We start from the raw sequence: 19,631 nt of genomic DNA, 5'->3' as shown, positions 1-19,631 counted from the left end.
ATTTGTAGGCCGCGTGACGTCAAAATAAATTATCTAAACATTTCAAAAATTATGAAAATGTAAAGTAGACAAATGGGAAATGTTATTCGGCAAGTTATTTAGGTGGTAAATCGATCTGCCTGAAAACGCGGTGATTTTGAATTTCGAAAATGGCAAATTTTTCTAAAAATTCATCATTTTTTTCCTTTTTTTGTAAATAAACGCAAAACTTATCAGCCAAAATTTACCACTAAAATGAAGTACAACATGTGGGGAAAAAACAATCTCAGAATCGCTTTGATAAGTAACAGTGTTCAAAAGTTATAACCATATAAAGAGACGCAGGTCAGAATCAAAAAAATGGGACTGAGCCTTAAGCTGTAAAATGGCTGCGTCCTTAAGGGGTTAATGAAATCATTCTACAAGTTTGTTTGTTTTTTTATTTTTAGAATCCAAGTCTAATTTTTAGTGAATATATTTACTGCCAAACACATATGAGACCTGTGTGCAAATTTAGGAGACCATGTATTATGATGAGCAGCTCTGTCTATAAAATGTGGCTGCATCTCCTTCGGCTTCATAGACACTGAAATGCTGGAGAAGTTGCTGCTTATTGCTATGTTCCTGAATGCTGAGACCCCGGAGAAGTTACTCTATATTGTAGGATCCATGACTCTCTACGTGATATTATCATCTTCAGAGTCATCTTTTTCACTGAAATCTCTGCTGTATATGTTATTCCTGTGTGTGACGCCTTGTATACTGACTCATCAGACTCCAGCTCCAGCCTGTAGACTCCAAATCCAGAAGGTGTTTGAAGATTATGAATATGTACAGGATGGGGACATCATGATCGGAGGGGTCATCACTGTCTACAGTCTTATATTTTCTAAAGTATTTATTGGGAAGAGCACCATGAGGCCTCCGAGTACTTTCATGTGTTATCTGTAAGTGTCAGAACATTATATGGTACCAGAGCTGGACCTGCTGGAGGGGTCTCTGAAATGATGTTATTACTAGGGTTGAGCAGACCCAAATAGCAAAATTCAGGTCTCCAAACACAGATTCCAGGAAGAAGTTATGGGTTTAGTCTCAACCCCACCGGTAAGACCCACGATAAGTACTGGCACCAATCTTTGGTGTTAACCTTTTTAATGCTGATAGCATTTTAATTTTTACCCAGGATCAACCTCATGGAAACACAATTGAAGGGAGAATGGAGGTACCAGGGTGCGCTCATTACTACAATTCTAGTAGAACATTCTTGGTGCTTAAAAATACCCACATGGCTTATACTGAAGTATATAAAAATAATAAACTTAGTACTTACCTCTAGAGATGAGCGAACATACTCGTCCGAGCTTGATGCTCGGTCGAGCATTAGCGTACTCGAAACTGCTCGTTGCTCGGACGAATACTTCGCCCGCTCAAGAAAATGGCATCTCCCGCCGTTTTGCTTTTTGGCGGCCAGAAACAGAGCCAATCACAAGCCAGGAGACTCTGCACTCCACCCAGCATGACGTGGTACCCTTACACGTCGATAGCAGTGGTTGGCTGGCCAGATCAGGTGACCCTGGGATAGACTAGCCGCTGCCCGCGCTGCTCGGATCATTCTGTGTCTGGATGCCGCTAGGGAGAGAGCTGCTGCTGGTCAGGGTTAGCGTTAGTGTGCAGGTAGATTACTGTTAGGCAGGAGTGATTCTCCAAGAACCCAACAGCCCTTCTTAGGGCTACAATAACGTTATACATTTTTTTTTTATTTGCTTGTGGCTGGGCTTGCTGCCACTAGTAGTGCAGCTAGTACCATATTGTGAGGAATTTGCAGGGGGACTTGCTACCGTTGTGTTTAGCTCTTAGTGACACGCATATCCACCTCAAACACCAAAGTGGGACAATTTGTTAGGGGTTTGATTAGAATTAGGCAGAGTCTGCTGATTTTTTTTTTTTTTTTACCTTTATTTCATTTTATAGCTCAAACTCATCTTGCATAGCAGTGTGCATTCAGTGTAGGCTACAAAATAGCCATAGGAGAACCCCAATGGCTTACTTAGGCCTACAATAGCGTTATATTTTCCTTTTTTTTGTTTGCTTGTGGCTGGGCTTGCTGGCATTAGTAGTGCAGCTAGTACCATATTGTGAGGTATTTGCTGGGAGACTTGCGACCGTTGTGTTTAGCTCTTAGTGACACGCATATCCACCTCAAACACCGAAGTGGGACAATTTATTAGGGGTTGGATTAGAATTAGGCAGAGTCTGCTGAGTTTTTTTTTTTTTTACCTTTATTTCATTTTATAGCTCAAAGTCATCAGGCACAGCACAAAATCCAGTTGTGTGCTGTCAGTGTAGGGCAGAAACTAGTCATAGCAATAGGATAGCATCGTTTTGTTTTAAAAAAAAAAAAAAAAAACACACAAAAAAAAAAATTTAAAGTTTACACTTTAATTTGGAAAATGTTTAACCCGAGGGCTAGGGGTAGAGGACGAGGGCGTGGACGTGGGCGTCCAACTACTGCAGGGGTCAGAGGCCGTGGTCCTGGGCGGGGTGAGACACCACCTGCTGATGAGGGAGCAGGGGAACGCCGCAGAGCTACACTCCCTAGGTCTCAAGTTACTGGGATTCGTGGTAGAGCACTGTTGAGGCCAGAACAGTGCGAAGAGGTGATGTCGTGGATTGCGGACAATGCTTCTAGCCATTTGTCCACCAGTCAGTCTTCCACGCAGTCCACCCATGTCACCGAAATCAGCACTCCTCCAGCTCCTCCACCTCAGCCTCCTTCTCCCCAGTCTGCCCCCTCCCAGCAAAATTTGGCATTTCAACCGGCATACTCTGAGGAACTGTTTTCTGGACCCTTCCCACAGTCACAAACCCCTTGTCCGGTTGCTGCTGAGCTCTTTTCCAATGCCCAGGTTTTCCACCGGTCGCAGTCTGTGGGTCATGATGACCTTCTTGACGTAGTGGAAGAAGTGTGTAAAGAGGTGTCAGACGATGAGGAGACACGGTTGTCAGACAGTGGTGAAGTTGTTGTCAGGGCAGGAAGTCCGAGGGGGGAGCAGACTGAGGGATCGGAGGATGATGAGGTGACAGACCCAAGCTGGGTTGAGAGGCCGGGTGAACACAGTGCTTCTGAGACGGAGGAGAGTCCTCGACCAGAACAGGTTGGAAGAGGCAGTGGTGGGGCCAGACGGAGAGGCAGGGCCAGAGCTGGTGCATCAGCGCCAAATGTTTCACGTAGTGAAGCTCCCGTGGCGAGGGCTCCCGTGGCGAGGGCTAGATTTTCAGAAGTCTGGAGGTTCTTTAAAGAAACACCGGATGACCGACGGACTGTGGTGTGCAACCTGTGCCAAACCAGGATCAGCAGGGGTTCCACCACTACTAGCTTTACTACCACCAGTATGCGCAGGCATATGAATGCTAAACACCCCACTCAGTGGCACCAAGCCCAAAAACCCATCTTCGCCTCCACGATCCTCCACAGCATCCACCAGCGTTCAGCTCTCCATACCCCAGACGCTGGAGCGCAAAAGGAAGTATAGTGCAAACCACCCACACGCCCAAGCCCTCAACGTCCACATCTCCAGATTGCTTAGCCTGGAGATGCTATCCTATAGGCTAGTAGAGACCGAGGCCTTTCGCAACCTCATGGCGGCGGGCGCCCCTCGGTATTCGGTCCCCAGCCGCCACTACTTTTCCCGATGTGCCGTCCCAGCCCTGCACCAGCACGTGTCAGACAACATCATCCGTGCCCTGACCAACGCCGTTTCTGACAAGGTCCACCTGACCACGGACACGTGGACGAGTGCTGCCGGGCAGGGCCACTATATATCGCTGACGGCACATTGGGTTAACTTGGTGGAGGCTGGGACCGAGTCTGACCCTGGGGCTGGTCATATACTGCCGACGCCGAGGATTGCGGGGCCTACCTCGGTCCAGGTCTCAAAGGCCTACTATGCCTCCTCCTCCTCCCACCCCTCCTCCACCTCCTCCTCCGAACTACCATCCGTGGGCATGGCGCCATCAGTCGCTAGCTCTAGGCACAGCAGCAGTGCCGTCGCTAAGCGACAGCAGGCGGTGCTCAAACTGCTGAGCCTAGGCGATAAAAGGCACACCGCCCAAGAACTATTACAGGGCATCACGGCGCAGACTGATCTGTGGCTGGCACCGCTGAACCTGAAGCCAGGCATGGTTGTGTGTGACAACGGCCGTAACCTGGTGGCGGCTCTGCAACTCGGCAGACTGACACATGTGCCATGCCTGGCCCATGTGTTAAATCTGATAGTTCAGCGTTTCCTCAAGACATACCCCAATCTGTCAGATTTGCTCACAAAGGTGCGCCGCATCTGTGCGCATTTCAGGAAGTCCAGCACAGATGCTGCCACTCTCAGGGCAGCGCAGCGCCGCCTCCAACTGCCCGCTCACCGACTGTTGTGCGACGTGCCCACGAGGTGGAATTCAACATTAACCATGTTATCCAGAGTTTACCAGCAGCGCAGAGCGATTGTAGACTGCCAGATGTCAACTTCCACCAGAACTGGTAGTCAGGTCAGTCAGCTTCCTCAAGTCTACAATGAGGAGTGGACGTGGATGTCTGATATCTGTCAGGTGCTGAGTAACTTTGAGGAGTCAACACAGATGGTCAGTGGCGATGCCGCCATCATCAGCCTCACCATCCCGCTGCTTGGCCTGTTGAAAAACTCTCTGATCAGCATGAAGTCGGAAGCTTTGCGCTCGTCACAAGAGACGGGGGAAGAAGATTCCCTTGTTGATAGCCAAAGCACCCTCAGGTCTGTTTCTCAGCGCATATCGGAGGAGGTGGAGGAGGATGAGGAGGAAGAGGAGGAGAATGTTGGCGAGACACAAGAGGGGAGCATTGCTCAGACCTTCACTGTTCAGCGTGTATGGGCAGAAGAAGAGGAGTTGGAGGAGTTGAAGGAGGAGGAGATGGACAGTCAGGCCAGTGAGGGGAGTGAATTCTTGAGAGTTGGGCCTCTGGCGCATATGGCAGATTTCATGCTAGGCTGCCTATCCCGTGACCCTCGCGTTCAAAGAATTTATTCCAGCACCGATTACTGGGTATTCACTCTCCTGGACCCACGGTACAAGCAAAATCTTTCCACTCTCATCCCTGGAGAGGAAAGGAGTGTCAGAATGCATGAATACCAGCAGGCCCTGGTGCACAAGCTGAAACAGTATTTCCCTTCTGACAGCGCTAGCGGCAGAGTGCGTAGTTCTGCGGGACAAGTAGCGAGGGAGAGTAGGCGAGCAGGCAGCTTGTCCAGCACTGGCAAGGGTACGCTTTACAAGGCTTTTGCCAGCTTTATGTCACCCCAGCAAGACACTGTCACCTGTCCCCAGTCTCGGCAGAGTAGGGCTGATCTTTACAGAAAGATGGTGAGGGAGTACGTAGCTGACCATACCATCGTCCTAAATGATCACACAGCTCCCTACAACTACTGGGTTTCAAAGCTGGACATGTGGCACGAACTGGCGCTGTACGCCTTGGAGGTTCTTGCCTGCCCTGCCGCTAGCGTCTTGTCCGAGCGGGTTTTCAGTGCAGCTGGTGGCATCATCACCGATAAGCGTACACGTCTGTCGACTGACAGCGCTGACAGGCTGACGCTTATTAAGATGAATAAAGCCTGGATTTCTCATAATTTCCAATCTCCACCAGGTGAAGGAAGCTCAACCTGAATAATTTATGCACTCCTCCTCCTCCTCATTTTCCTCCTTCTCCTCCTCTTTGTACAGTAAAGCAGAGGAAACTGGCTATTTTTTGACAGGGCCCACTGGCTCTAGCTATAGTACTTTATGCATTTAATTTTTCTGGAGGGCCACCTACCCGGTCCTCTGTTTTAAACAATTTTTGGGAGTGTCACATACAGGCACTCAATCTATTCAATTTTTCTGGAGGGCCACCTACCTGCTCCTCTGGTTTGAAAACTTTTTTGGACTGCCACATACAGGCACTCAATCTATTTCATTTTTCTGGAGGGCCACCTACCTGCTCCTCTGGTTTGAAAACTTTTTTGGACTGCCACATACAGGCACTCAATCTATTTCATTTTTCTGGAGGGCCACCTACCTGCTCCTCTGGTTTGAAAACTTTTTTGGACTGCCACATACAGGCACTCAATCTATTTCATTTTTCTGGAGGGCCACCTACCTGCTCCTTTGGTTTGAAAACTTTTTTGGACTGCCACATACAGGCACTATCCAAATTAAATTGTCTCCATAGCAGCCTCCACACGTTGTCTCCATTGCTACCTCCAAAAGTCGTCCATATAGCCGCCTCCATACATCGTCCCCTAGTCAAACGAGGTGTGTCAGGCAGAAATTTGGGTTGTTTTCATGGATTCCACATCAAAGTTGTTAATTTTGTCGCCACCCTGCTGTGTTATCCACAAAATATACTGGCAAACTTTTATGATTAACCGATATTATTTCAGCGCTTCTTGCGCATCTGTTTACATTCCCCTCACCCGCCATATCCCAAACTTATAAGAACGCTACTACACTTAACTTGGTGGAGGCTGGGACCGAGTCTGACCCTGGGGCTGGTCATATACTGCCGACGCCGAGGATTGCGGGGCCTACCTCGGTCCAGGTCTCAAAGGCCTACTATACCTCCTCCTCCTCCCACCCCTCCTCCACCTCCTCCTCCTCCGAATTACCATCCGTGGGCATGGCCCACCAGTCGGTAGCTCTAGGCACAGCAGCAGTGCCGTCGCTAAGCGACAGCAGGCGGTGCTCAAACTGCTGAGCCTAGGCGATAAAAGGCACACCGCCCAAGAGCTATTACAGGGCATTCCACATCAAACTTGTTAACTTTGTCGCCACCCTGCTGTGTTATCCACAAAATATACTGGCAAACTTTTATGATGTACCGATATTATTTCAGCGCTTCTTGCGCATCTGTTTACATTCCCCTCACCCGCCATATCCCAAACTTATAAGAACGCTACTACACTTGATCTTATACAAAAGGTTCTTAGAAGTGCTGTTTGGGGAGTAGCCTAGAGACAGGGGCTTGGATTGGCGAAAGCTCGCCTGGCAGCGGAGCGCCAGCTCCATGCCAAGATCCAACTAACATAGTTTTAACTGCAGCACCTTTAATCTACTACTAGTTCACTGCCTCCATACATGGTCCCCTTATCAAACGAGCTGTGTCAGGCAGAATTTTGGGTTGTTTTCATGGCTTCCATGTTAACTTTGTCGCCACCCTGCTGTGTAATCCACAAAATATACTGGCAAACTTTTATCATGTACCGCTATTATTTCAGCGCTTCTTGCTCACCTCCTTTGGTTCCTCTCTGTCACCCATTGGTTTGAAGCCTGAGTCCATTTAGGGTATGTCGCCATGACACTCTCTAGCCTGCTGCCGCTGCCTCTGCATGCCGTCCCCTATAGTGTCAGGGTCAATTATTGGATGTTTTAGATGCTATCTAGCTTCATTCTGTCACTCTGTCATGGCCATGCTGTTGCCCATAATTTTGGCATAATGGTGCGATTAAGCAGCCTCAGAGGCATCCATGCATGCTGCCCCTGCTGTTTCCTGTCCATTTCCGTGGTGTTTCCATCCTTTTCTGAGGTTCCCAGGTGTTTGGCCAAGCTTCCCTGTGCAGAGCCTTGGTCCCCTTGAAAAATGCTCGAGTCTCCCATTGATTTCAATGGGGCTCGTTATTCGAGACGAGCACTCGAGCATAGGGAAAAGTTCGTCTCGAATAACGAGTACCCGAGCATTTTAGTGTTCGCTCATCTCTAATTGTTAGCTCATACCCTGTTTTTTTGATAAAAAATTAATTTACAAGAACTAGAGCTAAAAAAAAACTGAGTGTAAAGCAAGAAAATGACTTTTATGCCATATAAGTGAATTTCGATTATAAATAGAGATGAGCGAACATGCTCGTCCGAGCTTGATGCTCGGTCGAGCATTAGGGTACTCGAAACTGCTCGTTGCTCGGACGAATACTTCGCCCGCTCGAGAAAATGGCAGCTCCCGCTGTTTTTCTTTTTGGCGGCCAGAAACAGAGCCAATCACAAGCCAGGAGACTCTGCACTCCACCCAGCATGACGTGGTACCCTTACACGTCGATAGCAGTGGTTGGCTGGCCAGATCAGGTGACCTTGGGATAGACTAGCCGCTGCCCGCGCTGCTCGGGTCATTCTGTGTCTGGATGCCGCTAGGGAGAGAGCTGCTGCTGGTCAGGGAAAGCGTTAGGGTGTTCTATTAGCTTACTGTTAGGCAGGAGTGATTCTCCAAGAACCCAACAGCCCTTCTTAGGGCTACAATAACGTTATACTTTTTTTTTTTTATTTGCAGCTTGTACCATATTGTGAGGAATTTGCAGGGGGACTTGCTACCGTTGTGTTTAGCTCTTAGTGACACACATATCCACCTCAAACACCAAAGTGGGAAAATTTATTAGGGGTTTGATTTCAATTAGGCACAGTCTGCCATTTACTTTTTATTTTACGTTTATTTTTTTAATAACTCAGTGTCATCTCATCTTGCATAGTAGTGTGCTTTCATACTTGGCTAGAAAATAGCCATAGGAGAATCCAAACGGCTTACTTACGCCTACAGTAGCGTTATATATATTTGATTTCTGGTTGATCTGCTGGTGGCTGTACTTGCTGCAGTGCATCTACTAGCAAATTGTGAGCAATTTGTAGTGAGACTTGCGACCGCTGTGTTTTGCGCTTAGTGATGCACATATCCATTGCAAAGACCGAAGTGGGAAAATTTATTAGGGGTTGGATTTCAATTAGGCACAGTCTGCCATTTCCTTTTTTATCTTACGTTTATTTTGTTTAATAACTCAGCGTCATCTCATCTGGCATAGTAGTGTGCTTTCATACTTGGCTAGAAAATAGCCATAGGAGAATCCAAACGGCTTACTTACGCCTACAGTAGCGTTATATATATTTGATTTCTGGTTGATCTGCTGGTGGCTGTACTTGCTGCAGTGCATCTACTAGCAAATTGTGAGCAATTTGTAGTGAGACTTGCGACCGCTGTGTTTTGCGCTTAGTGACGCAAATATCCATTGCAAAGACCGAAGTGGGAAAATTTATTAGGGGTTGGATTTCAATTAGGCACAGTCTGCCATTTCCTTTTTTATTTTACGTTTATTTTGTTTAATAACTCAGCGTCATCTCATCTGGCATAGTAGTGTGCTTTCATACTTGGCTAGAAAATAGCCATAGGAGAATACAAACGGCTTACTTACGCCTACAGTAGCGTTATATATATTTGATTTCTGGTTGATCTGCTGGTGGCTGTACTTGCTGCAGTGCATCTACTAGCAAATTGTGAGCAATTTGTAGTGAGACTTGCGACCGCTGTGTTTTGCGCTTAGTGACGCACATATCCATTGCAAAGACCGAAGTGGGAAAATTTATTAGGGGTTGGATTTCAATTAGGCACAGTCTGCCATTTCCTTTTTTATTTTACGTTTATTTTGTTTAATAACTCAGCGTCATCTCATCTGGCATAGTAGTGTGCTTTCATACTTGGCTAGAAAATAGCCATAGCAATAGGATAGCATTGTTTGGTTTTAAAAACTAAAAAACACAAAAAAAAACAAAAAAACACAAAAAAAAGTTAAAAAAAAATTAAAGTTATAACTCTCATTTTAAAAATGTTTAACCCGAGGGCTAGGGGTAGAGGACGAGGGCGGGGACGTGGGCGTCCAACTACTGTAGGGGTCAGAGGCCGTGGTCCTGGGCGGGGTGAGACACCACCTGCTTATGAGGGAGCAGGGGAACGCCGCAGAGCTACACTCCCTAGGTTCATGTCTGAAGTTACTGGGACTCGTGGTAGAGCACTGTTGAGGCCAGAACAGTGCGAACAGGTGATGTCGTGGATTGCCGACAATGCTTCGAGCAATTTGTCCACCAGTCAGTCTTCCACGCAGTCCACCCATGTCACCGAAATCGGCACTCCTCCAGCTCCTGCACCTCAGCCTCCTCCCCCCCAGTCTGCCCCCTCCCAGGAAAATTTGCCATTTGAACCGGCATACTCTGAGGAACTGTTTTCTGGACCCTTCCCACATTCACAAACCACTTGTCCGGTTGCTGCTGAGCAATTTTCTGATGCCCAGGTTTTCCACCAGTCGCAGTCTGTGGGTGATGATGACCTTCTTGACGTAGTGGAAGAAGTGTCTAAAGAGGTGTCCGACGATGAGGAGACACGGTTGTCAGACAGTGGGGAAGTTGTTGTCAGGGCAGGAAGTCCGAGGGGGGAGCAGACTGAGGGATCGGAGGATGATGAGGTGACAGACCCAAGCTGGGTTGATAGGCCGGGTGAACACAGTGCTTCTGAGACAGAGGAGAGTCCTCGACCAGAACAGGTTGGAAGAGGCAGTGGTGGGGCCAGACGGAGAGGCAGGGCCAGAGCTGGTGCATCAGCGCCAAATGTGTCAACTAGTGAAGCTCCCGTGGCGAGGGCTCCTGCGGCGAGGGCTAGATTTTCTGAAGTCTGGAGGTTCTTTAAGGAAACACCGGATGACCGACGGACTGTGGTGTGCAACATTTGCCAAACCAGGATCAGCAGGGGTTCCACCACTACTAGCTTAACTACCACCAGTATGCGCAGGCATATGAATGCTAAACACCCCACTCAGTGGCAACAAGCCCGTTCACCTCCGGCCGTGCACACCACTGCTCCTTCCCCTGTGTCAGCTGATAGTCAGCCCCCTGCCCAGGACCCTGCCACAAAAACCCCATCGTCGCCTCCACGATCCTCCACCAGCGTTCAGCTCTCCATACCCCAGACGCTGGAGAGGAAAAGAAAATATAGTGCAACCCACCCGCACGCCCAAGCCCTTAATGTCCACATCTCCAGATTGCTTAGCCTGGAGATGCTGCCCTATAGGCTAGTAGAGACCGAGGCCTTTCGCAACCTCATGGCGGCGGCCACCCCTCGGTATTCGGTCCCCAGCCGCCACTACTTTTCCCGATGTGCCGTCCCAGCCCTGCACCAGCACGTGTCAGACAACATCATCCGTGCCCTGACCAACGCCGTTTCTGACAAGGTCCACCTGACCACGGACACGTGGACGAGTGCTGCCGGGCAGGGCCACTATATATCGCTGACGGCACATTGGGTTAACTTGGTGGAGGCTGGGACCGAGTCTGACCCTGCGGCTGGTCATATACTGCCGACGCCGAGGATTGCGGGGCCTACCTCGGTCCAGGTGTTTCAGGCCTACTATGCCTCCTCCTCCTCCCACCCCTCATCCACCTCCTCCTCCTCCCAATTACCATCCGTGCGCATGGCGCCATCAGTCGGTAGCTCTAGGCACAGCAGCAGTGCCGTCGCTAAGCGACAGCAGGCGGTGCTCAAACTGCTGAGCCTAGGCGATAAAAGGCACACCGCCCAAGAGCTATTACAGGGCATCACGGCGCAGACTGATCTGTGGCTGGCACCGCTGAACCTGAAGCCAGGCATGGTTGTGTGTGACAACGGCCGTAACCTGGTGGCGGCTCTGCAACTCGGCAGACTGACACATGTGCCATGATAGTTCAGCGTTTCCTCAAGACATACCCCAATCTGTCAGATTTGCTCACGAATGTGCGCCGCATCTGTGCGCATTTCAGGAAGTCCAGCACAGATGCTGCCACTCTCAGGGCAGTGCAGCGCCGCCTCCAACTGCCCGCTCACCGACTGTTGTGCGACGTGCCCACGAGGTGGAATTCAACACTGACCATGTTATCCAGAGTTTACCAGCAGCGCCGAGCCATTGTAGACTGCCAGATGTCAACTTCCACCAGAACTGGTAGTCAGGTCAGTCAGCTTCCTCAAGTCTACAATGAGGAGTGGACGTGGATGTCTGATATCTGTCAGGTGCTGAGTAACTTTGAGGAGTCAACACAGATGGTCGGTGGCGATGCCGCCATCATCAGCCTCACCATCCCGCTGCTTGGCCTGTTGAAAAACTCTCTGATCAGCATGAAGTCGGAAGCTTTGCGCTCGTCACAAGAGACGGGGGAAGAAGATTCCCTTGTTGATAGCCAAAGCACCCTTAGGTCTGTTTCTCAGCGCATATCGGAGGAGGTGGAGGTGGAGGAGGATGAGGAGGAAGAGGAGGAGAATGTTGGCGAGACACAAGAGGGGACCATTGTTGAGTCCTTCACTGTTCAGCGTGTATGGGCAGAAGAAGAGGAGTTGGAGGAGTTGGAGGAGGAGGAAATGGACAGTCAGGCCAGTGAGGGGAGTGAATTCTTACGCGTTGGTACTCTGGCGCATATGGCAGATTTCATGCTAGGCTGCCTATCCCGTGACCCTCGCGTTCAAAGAATTTATTCCAGCACCGATTACTGGGTGTTCACTCTCCTGGACCCACGGTACAAGCAAAATCTTTCCACTCTCATCCCTGGAGAGGAAAGGAGTGTGAGAATGCATGAATACCAGCAGGCCCTGGTTCACAAGCTGAAACAGTATTTCCCTTCTGACAGCGCTAGCGGCAGAGTGCGTAGTTCTGCGGGACAAGTAGCGAGGGAGAGTAGGCGAGCAGGCAGCTTGTCCAGCACTGGCAAGGGTACGCTTTACAAGGCTTTTGCCAGCTTTATGTCACCCCAGCAAGACACTGTCACCTGTCCCCAGTCTCGGCAGAGTAGGGCTGATCTTTACAGAAAGATGGTGAGGGAGTACGTAGCTGACCATACCATCGTCTTAAATGATCACACAGCTCCCTACAACTACTGGGTTTCAAAGCTGGACATGTGGCAGGAACTGGCGCTGTACGCCTTGGAGGTTCTTGCCTGCCCTGCCGCTAGCGTCTTGTCCGAGCGGGTTTTCAGTGCAGCTGGTGGCATCATCACCGATAAGCGTACACGCCTGTCGACTGACAGCGCTGACAGGCTGACGCTTATTAAGATGAATAAAGCCTGGATTTCTCATAATTTCCAATCTCCACCAGGTGAAGGAAGCTCAACCTGAATAATTTATCCACTCCTCCTCCTCCTCATTTTCCTCCTTCTCCTCCTCTTTGTACAGTAGAGCAGAGGAAACTGGCTATTTTTTGACAGGGCCCACTGGCTCTAGCTATAGTACTTTATGCATTTAATTTTTCTGGAGGGCCACCTACCCGGTCCTCTGTTTTAAACAATTTTTGGGAGTGCCACATACAGGCACTCAATCTATTCAATTTTTCTGGAGGGCCACCTACCTGCTCCTCTGGTTTGAAAACTTTTTTGGACTGCCACATACAGGCACTCAATCTATTCCATTTTACTGGAGGGCCACCTACCTGCTCCTCTGGTTTGAAAAGTTTTTTGGACTGCCACATACAGGCACTCAATCTATTCCATTTTACTGGAGGGCCACCTACCTGCTCCTCTGGTTTGAAAAGTTTTTTGGACTGCCACATACAGGCACTCAATCTATTCCATTTTTCTGGAGCGCCACCTACCCGCTCCTCTGGTTTGAAAACTTTTTTGGACTGCCACATACAGGCACTCAATCTATTCCATTTTTCTGGAGGGCCACCTACCTGCTCCTCTGGTTTGAAAACTTTTTTGGACTGCCACATACAGGCACTATCCAAATTAAATTGTCTCCATAGCAGCCTCCACACGTTGTCTCCATTGCTACCTCCAAAAGTCGTCCATATAGCTGCCTCCATACATCGTCCCCTTATCAAACGAGGTGTGTCAGGCAGAAATTTGGGTTGTTTTCATGGATTCCACATCAAAGTTGTTAACTTTGTCGCCACCCTGCTGTGTTATCCACAAAATATACTGGCAAACTTTTATCATTTACCAATATTATTTCAGCGCTTCTTGCGCATCTGTTTACATTCCCCTCACCCGGCATATCCTAAACTTATAAGAACGCTACTACACTTGATCTTATACAAAAGGTTCTTAGAAGTGCTGTTTGGGGAGTAGCCTAGAGACAGGGGCTTGGATTGGCGAAAGCTCGCCTGGCAGCGGAGCGCCAGCTCCATGCCAAGATCCAACTAACATAGTTTTAACTGCAGCACCTTTAATCTACTACTAGTTCACTGCCTCCATACATGGTCCCCTTATCAAACGAGCTGTGTCAGGCAGAATTTTGGGTTGTTTTCATGGCTTCCATGTTAACTTTGTCGCCACCCTGCTGTGTAATCCACAAAATATACTGGCAAACTTTTATCATGTACCGATATTATTTGAGCGCTTCTTGCTCACCTCCTTTGGTTCCTCTCTGCCACCCATTGGTTTGAAGCCTGAGTCCATTTAGGGTATGTCGCCATGCCACTCTCTAGCCTGCCGCTGCTGCCGCTGCCTCTGCATGCCGTCCCCTATAGTGTCAGGGTCAATTATTGGATGTTCTACATGCTATCTAGCTTCATTCTGTCACTCTGTCATGGCCATGCTGTTGCCCATAGTTTTGGCATAATGGTGCGATTAAGCAGCCTCAGAGGCATCCATGCATGCTGCCCCTGCTGTTTCCTGTCCATTTCCGTGGTGTTTCCATCCTTTTCTGAGGTTCCCAGGTGTTTGGCCAAGCTTCCCTGTGCAGAGCCTTGGTCCCCTTGAAAAATGCTCGAGTCTCCCATTGACTTCAATGGGGCTCGTTATTCGAGACGAGCACTCGAGCATCGGGAAAAGTTTGTCTCGAATAACGAGTACCCGAGCATTTTAGTGCTCGCTCATCTCTAATTATAAACATAAAAATAAATAAGGTCAGATATTTATATATATATTTATTACATTTATCTTCTCATTTCACAGTCCTTATTTTTATTACTATAAAAATCTCTTGGCTTTTTTTTACGCTGTTGATGAAATAAATAAAAATCCACATTTTTTACCAAACCTGACTCTGGGATATCACATCTATGACTCATGTACAGACCCCAGGAAGGCGATAAGGAGCATCTTACTCATATTATCCGGACCCGGATACCTTGTCCCTAATTATTCCTGCACCAAGAAGAAGAAGGTTGTGGGTTTTATCGGAGATCATTTCTCATCCACCACTTTACCGATAGCTCAGCTCCTGGGGATATATCCGTACACACAGGTCAGTCATATGGTCAATTTGTAGTCTGTTTTATGAAATATTACTTATCCTGTACTGATCCTGAGTTACATCCTGTGGATCTTTTATTTTATATAAAAGTGAAAAACATAACAATAATAAACATAAATGAAGCCATAACTTCTGGCAAAATAATTACAAAAGAACAAAAATAATCAAAAATAAACTTACAAACCTCCTGGCCCAACCACACACACGCACCACACACTCAGCATGAGAACAAACAAAACCCTCACCCAGTCCCACCACCTAATTTTTTTTTTTTTTAAATAATATAGATAACTAAACAATACTAAGCAGAAAAAGACAAACAGAAATAACAGGAATAACAGAAATAACATTAAATATAACTAAATCCCACGCCCATCCCCCTCCCACCCAGACACTGGTCTAACGTCCAAAGTTCGCGTTATATAGTCCAGACCAGTGCCCAGCATCATATTGTCCAAGTCCCGTCCACCCCCCTCCCAACCTAACACCCTAACACCAACACCCCAAAACCAACCAACCTATATACAAATGAATTATAACTACTATATAACTATAACTTACAGCACACACAATACATTAAACATATCATTAACAAATCAATACCACATAAAGCCCAGGTTCGGCACCTGCAAGCCCTACATCACTACATGCTCAGAGCACAAAACAAAAATCTACTGTGTAGCATCAGCCCAACACCAGGAGAGGAGATGACAGACTAAGGGACACTAAAGGAGAACCCCCTCCAAAGGAGAGAGGCCCTCCCCGTGCCCAGCCTCTCATACTCCAGAGAGCGCACCTTCACCAGGTCACCCAGAATGTTCCTAACCTCCTCATCCACCGGGAGGATTTTACGCTGCGTCCATACTAAACACCGTGCATTCCACGTGTGGTACCTGACCACTAGACTAACTAGGAATAACGTGCAGCGGTCCCGGCCACCCAGGCCTCTGAATGCTCCATAGGCCCACTCCGCATAGGAGAGACCGGCCAACCCGGGCCAATGTATGGAAGCGCCCACCCGGTTGTACACCTCTGTGTTATAGGGGCACTGAAGCAGGAAGTGGTCCATGCTCTCCAGCAGACCACCGCACTCCTCCCAGGGACAACCCCTTTCCTCAGAGCTCCTACACTTCAGATTGTCCCTCACACACAGCTTTCCATGGAAGCAGCGCCAAGCCAAGTCCCAAAACTTCAAGGGGATCCTGATGGAATTCAAAAGACCTAAACCCACCCCCTGACTTGGGCAATCCCTGAGGGCCAGAGGCTTCTGGAAACGGGCAAACAGAACCCTCTTGTCAAGGGGTTTCCTCGACATGGTCCTGATCTCCCACATTCCCAGACCCCACCAGCGAATCACCTTCAGAACCGGGGTAGCGTAAGCCGGAAGATGCCCATGCGGTGTACGGAGATCCTTCACTCGCCCTCCTGTCTCCCATTCCTGGAAGAAAGACCGAAACCATCCCCTACAGGAGTATACCCACGGAGGAGCCCTCTCTTTCCAGAGGTTTGCTACATTGATCTTAAGAAAGGTATTCACTAGGAATACCACAGGGTTGACCATACACAACCCTCCTTGTCTCCTCGTGTGGTAAGTAACCTCCCTCTTGATTAAATGACACCTGTCATCAGGTCTCTACCACTAGTCCTGTCACCTCTACTTGTTGGAGCAGCTCACAAGGATCCCATCCCAGCCATTATCTAGTTATTTCATGCATAAATCATTCTAAAATCATCTATTCTTTATCATGTAAATGAGGCTGGTCACATGGTCAGAGACAGTGATGTCACACCTGTTACCCCTCCCCTCTCCTCCCCCTGCTTATGTCTGTGTGTAATGTATAGTAAAGCATGGCTAGTGTGTGTGCTGCATCCAGGGCCGGATTAAGGTTGGTGGGGGCCCTTGGGCGCAAAATCTGGTGGAGGCCCCCACTAAGTGTAGCGTACACACACGTCCTCCTGCTTCCTTTCCACTATCCCAGCAGTAACACAGCTACATACAGCCGCCTCACCCCAGTAACACTGCTACATACAGCCGCCTCACCCCAGTAACAATGCTACATACAGTCGCCTCACCCCAGTAGCACTGCTACATACAGCCGCCTCACCCCAGTAACACTGCTACATACAGCCGCCTCACCCCAGTAACACTGCTACATACAGCCGCCTCACCCCAGTAGCACTGCTACATACAGCCGCCTGACCCCAGTAACACTGCTACATACAGCCGCCTCACCCCAGTAACACTGCTACATACAGCCGCCTCACCCCAGTAACACTGCTACATACAGCCGCCTCACCCCAGTAACACAGCTACATACAGCCGCCTCACCTCAGTAACACTGCTACATACAGCCGCCTCACCCCAGTAACACTGCTACATACAGCCGCCTCATCCCCAGTAACACAGCTACATACAGCCGCCTCACCTCAGTAACACTGCTACATACAGCCGCCTCACCCCAGTAACACTGCTACATACAGCCGCCTCATCCCCAGTAACACAGCTACATACAGCCGCCTCATCCCCAGTAACACAGCTACATACAGCCGCCTGGCCCCCAGTAACACAGCTACATACAGCCGCCTCACCCCAGTAACACAGCTACATACAGCCGCCTCACCCCAGTAACACAGCTACATACAGCCGCCTCACCTCAGTAACACTGCTACGTACAGCCGCCTCACCCCAGTAACACAGCTACATACAGCCGCCTCACCCCAGTAACACAGCTACATACAGCCGCCTCATCCCCAGTAACACTGCTACATACAGCCGCCTCATCCCCAGTAACACAGCTACATACAGCCGCCTCACCTCAGTAACACTGCTACATACAGCCGCCTCACCCCAGTAACACTGCTACATACAGCCGCCTCATCCCCAGTAACACAGCTACATACAGCCGCCTCATCCCCAGTAACAAAGCTACATACAGCCGCCTGGCCCCCAGTAACACAGCTACATACAGCCGCCTCATCCCCAGTAACACAGCTACATACAGCCGCCTGGCCCCCAGTAACACAGCTACATACAGCCGCCTCACCCCAGTAACACAGCTACATACAGCCGCCTCACCCCAGTAACACAGCTACATACAGCCGCCTCACCTCAGTAACACTGCTACGTACAGCCGCCTCACCCCAGTAACACAGCTACATACAGCCGCCTCACCCCAGTAACACAGCTACATACAGCCGCCTCATCCCCAGTAACACAGCTACATACAGCCGCCTCATCCCCAGTAACACAGCTACATACAGCCGCCTCCCTCCAGTAACACAGCTACATACAGCCTCCTCATCCCCAGTAACACAGCTACATACAGCCGCCTCGCCCCCAGTAACACCGCTACATACAGCCACCTCGTCCCCAGTAACACCGCTACATACAGCCGCCTCATCCCCAGTAACATCGCTACATACAGCCGCCTCATCCCCAGTAACACCGCTACATACAGCCGCCTCATCCCCAGTAACACCGCTACATACAGCCGCCTCATCCCCAGTAACACCGCTACATACAGCCGCCTCATCCCCAGTAACACCGCTACATACAGCCGCCTCATCCCCAGTAACACCGCTACATACAGCCGCCTCGTCCCCGAGTAGCACAGCTACATACAGCCGCCTCATCCCCAGTAACACCGCTACATACAGCCGTCTCGTCCCCGAGTAACACCGCTACATACAGCCGCCTCATCCCCAGTAACACCGCTACATACAGCCGCCTCATCCCCAGTAACACCGCTACATACAGCCGCCTCGTCCCCGAGTAGCACAGCTACATACAGCCGCCTCATCCCCAGTAACACAGCTACATACAGCCGCCTCGCCCCCAGTAACACCGCTACATACAGCCGCCTCATCCCCAGTAACACCGCTACATACAGCCGCCTCGTCCCCGAGTAACACAGCTACATACAGCCGCCTCATCCCCAGTAACACCGCTACATACAGCCGCCTCATCCCCAGTAACACCGCTACATACAGCCGCCTCATCCCCAGTAACACCGCTACATACAGCCGCCTCGTCCCCAGTAACACCGCTACATACAGCCGCCTCGCCCCCAGTAACACCGCTACATACAGCCGCCTCATCCCCAGTAACACCGCTACATACAGCCGCCTCATCCCCTGTAACACCGCTACATACAGCCACCTCGTCCCCAGTAACACCGCTACATACAGCCGCCTCATCCCCAGTAACATCGCTACATACAAGCGCCTCATCCCCAGTAACACCGCTACATACAGCCGCCTCATCCCCAGTAACACCGCTACATACAGCCGCCTCATCCCCAGTAACACCGCTACATACAGCCGCCTCATCCCCAGTAACACCGCTACATACAGCCGCCTCATCCCCAGTAACACCGCTACATACAGCCGCCTAATCCCCAGTAACACCGCTACATACAGCCGCCTCGTCCCCGAGTAGCACAGCTACATACAGCCGCCTCATCCCCAGTAACACCGCTACATACAGCCGTCTCGTCCCCGAGTAACACCGCTACATACAGCCGCCTCATCCCCAGTAACACCGCTACATACAGCCGCCTCATCCCCAGTAACACCGCTACATACAGCCGCCTCGTCCCCGAGTAGCACAGCTACATACAGCCGCCTCGCCCCC

The 19,631-nt window shown here is 49.7% G+C and overlaps 1 protein-coding gene across 1 annotated transcript in view; it reads left to right on the top strand.

The window, feature by feature from the left end:
- The first annotated feature begins 570 nt into the window (after window positions 1–570).
- LOC140070302 (vomeronasal type-2 receptor 26-like) overlaps window positions 571–19,631 on the top strand; it is a 60,635-nt gene continuing 41,574 nt past the window's right edge. Inside the window, exons 1-2 of the mRNA XM_072116654.1 lie at window positions 571–926; window positions 14,698–14,989. Of these exons, the coding sequence (XP_071972755.1) occupies window positions 571–926; window positions 14,698–14,989 (648 nt within the window). The remainder of the gene's footprint in view (window positions 927–14,697; window positions 14,990–19,631) is intronic.

This window comes from Engystomops pustulosus, chromosome 7, assembly GCF_040894005.1.
Source record: "Engystomops pustulosus chromosome 7, aEngPut4.maternal, whole genome shotgun sequence".
Taxonomy (NCBI): Eukaryota; Metazoa; Chordata; class Amphibia; order Anura; family Leptodactylidae; genus Engystomops; species Engystomops pustulosus.
Note: the sequence above shows the minus strand (reverse complement) of the source record. Positions and strands in the feature narration are given on the sequence as shown.